This window comes from Myotis davidii, unplaced genomic scaffold, assembly GCF_000327345.1.
Source record: "Myotis davidii unplaced genomic scaffold, ASM32734v1 scaffold319, whole genome shotgun sequence".
Classification (NCBI taxonomy): Eukaryota; Metazoa; Chordata; class Mammalia; order Chiroptera; family Vespertilionidae; genus Myotis; species Myotis davidii.
This window is the reverse complement of record NW_006290675.1, coordinates 1,714,446-1,719,318: the sequence shown is the minus strand read 5'-3', so window position 1 is coordinate 1,719,318 and position 4,873 is coordinate 1,714,446. Positions and strand designations below refer to the sequence as shown.

Genomic DNA, 4,873 nt, shown 5'->3' with positions numbered 1-4,873 from the left:
AACTCAACATAAGGAAGACAAACAAAGGAAAAAAAAAGTGCTCAGAATTCCAGATGCCAGTAGCAGCCCTTCTATATGGTCTCAGCCAGCTGACAGCACAAGCTGTCCACAATGAACACCACCGCGGAATTGCTTGACTATTTATGTCACTTCACCCATACAGAATTGGCTAAAGCAACTTTGTTAGAGCTGAGATAGTTCTAAATCTAAAAGTGGAGACCATTATGACTAGTGAATAGATGGGGAGTCACAGAAATGAAATACCCACATGTGGACTGGTAGTCCAACCAAGAGAATAAATGTTCACTGGAAAGGTAAATTACCAAGTTCCTCTGTTTTTCACATAAGAAAGCTGGAGCCCGTCTCTAGTCAGCAGCCTCATAGTTGTATTTTGAGATCGGCCCTGGGCAGTTCCTTCTTCCAGGAGGAAGCCCAGAAGATGAAGCCGTTTTCTAACTGCTGGTATTGGCCTGGGTGAGAGGCTATAGAGCCACCAGCCCCAGGGAGCCCTCACCTAGGACTGCCTTGTCCTGGAAGAAACAGCCCAAGCTAGACTTGAACCTAGAAAAACTTTGTGTCTCTCCTCTTTACCTCTTCCCACCCAAGAGAAGATCTGTTTAAGCAGGAAAAATATATCAATATGAGTCTCAAATAACCAGTTGACATCGGTAGCCCTATCTTGGCCACGGTGATGAGTTTTACATGGTAGAATGAAGGCACCAGTATACCTTACATTATGTAGCCGGCTACCTTTGTTTCCCTACCACCTGCTGCTTTCTCAGTCACTGCTTCTTTGTCCTCCAAAGTCATCGGAACCCAGTGTGCCTTACCCTAGGGATATCTCTACAAGGGGGCTGCTCTTACAATAGTCACCCCTTTATTTGGAGTTTTGCTTCCTGTGGTTTCAGGTTGATAACCAAGCTGAAGAGGTTGGGAAGGAATGCTTCTCCCGGACTGAAAATGATTGAACAAAGAAAGTGCTCATTTTAATCACTTACGAAGGCCAGATTTAAAGCATAATCGTACAAATAGCATGCCCATACTTTCTTATTAACTTTTCCAGACTGTGTAGCAAGCACATTTTGGTGACTATAAGAAATACATTGACTAAGACTAAAAGAAAACAACACAACTTTTTTCAGTGTTTTTGAAAAAGAATACTGTTATACCTGTGTTTTATTATAAATAACCAGGTTCTGTCATTTTTATCTTCTTGCCAGCAAATGAAAGACATTGTTTCATAAAGCTTCTAAAATGTACATGAATATTTAATTAAATCATATTTCCTTGAGAAAATAAAGTTCATTCGCATTTATAGCAGACAGTTGAGAGGAGTATATAATTTTCTTAAGACCAGGGTAGCCAGTACCGGTTGCTTGTGGAACAAAACTCCTCAATTTTTAAAACTTCTTTTTAAAAAATAAACATACAATCATAAGTGTTCATTTACTTTAAAAATTCTAAAGATGAAGAAAATTATTGTATATATATATTTAAGTCCTTGTATAAATTACAAAACTCAAGTTTATGTTACAGAGTCCCTTCCCCATAGGAAGCATAAAGCACTTTTGTGGTACCTTTCACCAGTAAATATTTGTATCACATTGAATTTGACACACAAAATAAAAGTTGATATTGCATCTGTAAGCCCCAAGTGAACATTCTTCTAAGCTGTCTCTCATGATGAATGAACTTCAAAAGTCATTTGATTGCCACAATTTAACTCAATCCCAGATAAAGATATATAAAAGTAATACGTATTGACTTCAGTAGAAATCTGAAAAATCAGTGAATTGCAGACTCTTCTTGCTTGAGGTCAACAAACACCCTTTGGAAGACAACCAAGAGTTGTTTAAGACCAGGACAACAAAATAAAATTATGACAATAATAATTATAATAATAAAAATAACAATCATAAAAATAAAAATAACACCACCAACAATGAGGTAAACTCCCCTTTAAAAAAGGCAATATGTGTTGCCTGGACTGTCAGGAGAGAGTTCGATTGTACCTGACACCCAAATGTTTTTCCAACCAGAGTTCAGCCAGTTGCATGGTTGAGGCAAAAGTGCTTGCCTTGGATCCTAAGCACATCTTATACTGCTTCGGGTCCAAGTTAGGGTCACAATGAACTGGGTGGAAAATATGCACCACTCCTACTTCTTGACTTCTGAAGGGCCTTAAGCCAGAGAGAATAACTTTATTGTAGAGATCTACATCTTCCAGTCCCCAGCCCTGTATTGAGGTATCAAATCCACCTGCACCCAGAAGATCACTTTTATAAATACAGGTGATTCCATATCCATAGTCTCTCCAAAATCCAGTCTTCTTTGAGAAGACAAAGTCATCATCACTGGGAGGCTTTCCCCCATGGGTTACCTTTGGATCATACTGGCTAAAGATGATGGGGTAGTATACCTGTTGTCCCTGAATTGTATTGTCTCTACATCGTTGGAGAAAGTCTCCTCTGAAGATCAAGTCAACATCACAGAATAGCAGCAAAGTATCATTGTCAAACTGGGAAGAAGCCATTTCAAGACCCAGGCCTCTGGAAAACTCTCCCTTCATGGGGATCAGGGTCATTTCTGCTCTCGGGTACTTGTTCTGATAGTCTTTTATCAGCTCAATATGCTTGCTGGAATCTGGGCCGGAATCCCCACTGAAAAGGATGATGACCAGCTTTACGTTCCGCTTTGGGATCAGACAAGTACTTTCAAAGCTCTCCATGAACCTCAAGAAAATGTCGTACCTTCCAACGAGAGGGACAAGAATGTGTATTTTCTTTTCATTGTGGCCTCCCACTTCTTTGACACCTTGAAAAGAGGATAATATCTTTAAAGAGTTAGAAATGAAGGAAAATGACTGAGTGTCGCGGTTAATACTCTCCACAAGACTGGTGACATCTAGCTCTTCAGTTTCCCTGAAGAAAGGCTTGCTGAACAGCTGCTGAAGGTAGGCGTGGCGTCTCACTGGCACGGTCAGTTTTCTCCCCTTGTGTCTTTTGTATAAGAGGAGTAAATCCAAAATGTACTCCACGCCATGCATAGGATCAACCCTGCGGTAGCCATACTGGATTTCCTTGAAGTCAATGACGCGACCCCTACTCTTGGCATTCTCATTGATCATCTCCATCACCTGTAGGACGGTGTCATCCAGTGCTGTTCTGAGGATGCTGCTGATGCTCTGTCGAGGAGGCTGGTTCTCCGACGCTGAGTAAAGGAGCTTTCCTGTCAGGAACTCCCATTCTATCACCTCATCCCTCTCCCGAGGCTGGAAGTGGTTGAAGGAAGGCATCACCCCCAGCTGCTGATCCTCTTTGCTCACTTCACTGTCGCTGAGCTTGCTCATCAGCGCCCTCTCGCGGTGGAGCTGGATCGTGCGGTAGCGAAGTTCGGAAATTTTGCGGCTCAGCATGTAATTATGAAGCCTGTATTGGTAGGCGGGCCTTTTGTTGGGATGAAGTGTGATGGCTGCGTGGATTTTGCTATTGTGAAGGTCTTGAATATAACCCTTTCGATTGTGCTCATAATTTTCATGGAACAGTTGCTGCATCTGAAAAGCAAAAGGAAGTCAGTATGTTAAATTTTGAAAGGAATAAAGCAATAAACTAAAACGTCAATTAAACGTCAATTAAATATTTAATAAAATATGGTATTTTGGAACAAGATGGCTCGTCAAATTTACATATAAAAATTTAACATAGTTTTTAATGTCAAATTCATATGCTCAAATACTGCAAACTAACCTGTCAATTCATATGCATACTTCCAACTAACCTCTAGTTATATATTTTGAAGTAAAGGATCTTTGTCCCTTTACTCATTCTGAAATCACCCTAAAGTATCCAAGAAAACAAGAATTTAATATATCCATAACCCTATAATGGATAACACTGCGGGAGAGGCACAGTGGAGAGAATGGATTTTCCAAAATATGGTGGTGGTGGTGGTTGTGGGGGTACAACTGAGTTGTGAACCCAATGTCCTGTTGCTTGGAATGACAATATCACCCTCCCAAAGCTGAAGTAAATTTTATTTAGTATCCTGATATACCATTTTTATAGAATAAGCTCTTGGTAAAGTAAGGTGGGACAGAAACTACATCGATCTATGCTACTGATTTGAAGGGTCATATCCAAAATTAGACATGCTTGACATCATTATGTACCAGAAAGTCTCTCTGTTAGTCTAGAACAAGCTCACTACTTCAGGTAAATGAGGGAAAGGTAGAATTAGGAGATCACACTTCAAACTGCCTATACCAATCAATAAAGAGTTCTCCATCACACCCAATTAAGATAAATACTTAAGAAGGAGGTAAAGGAAGAGAAGGAGAAATCTGTGACTATATTAATGAATAAGGAGAAAAGAAATACTTCAAACTTAAGAATACATATCCAAAGCAAGTAACAGTTATCGATCAATCAAATAGACAATACAACCTCCATAAGAAAGAACTCAAGGAATGGAGAAATGAGCTTAAAGAAGATAATAAAACCACTGATAGTTACATTACAAGGAGCATAAAAAGAGATTTGTGGCAAACACAGGAAGAAGAAACTTAAGAAAATTTATCAAAATAATAGAAATATAAGAGAGGTTAAAAGTTTGGATATATATATCTGTGTGTAAGTACATATACATCATACACATACACACATACATATACATATACACAACATATATCTCTCTATATATTTAATATAGATTTAAAAGTTTGTATACCTATTTAATACTATTAAATATATGCTAAAGGAGATAAAAATATGTGTATAATATATGTCTGAGGGACATACTATCCTTAAAATAAAAGCAGATATATGTGTGCAATTAGGCCAAGAGAAAAACAAAATAAACTAAACAAATAAAACCC

General features: G+C 38.7%; 1 protein-coding gene across 1 annotated transcript in view; it reads right to left on the bottom strand.

Moving 5' to 3' along the window:
- Window positions 1–1,142: 1,142 nt before the first annotated feature.
- Window positions 1,143–4,873, bottom strand: part of CHSY3 (chondroitin sulfate synthase 3) — a gene marked incomplete at its 5' end in the record, with an annotated part of 230,959 nt that continues 227,228 nt past the window's right edge. Inside the window, one exon of the mRNA XM_006763717.2 lies at window positions 1,143–3,553. Coding sequence (XP_006763780.1) covers window positions 1,991–3,553 — 1,563 coding nt within the window. The remainder of the gene's footprint in view (window positions 3,554–4,873) is intronic.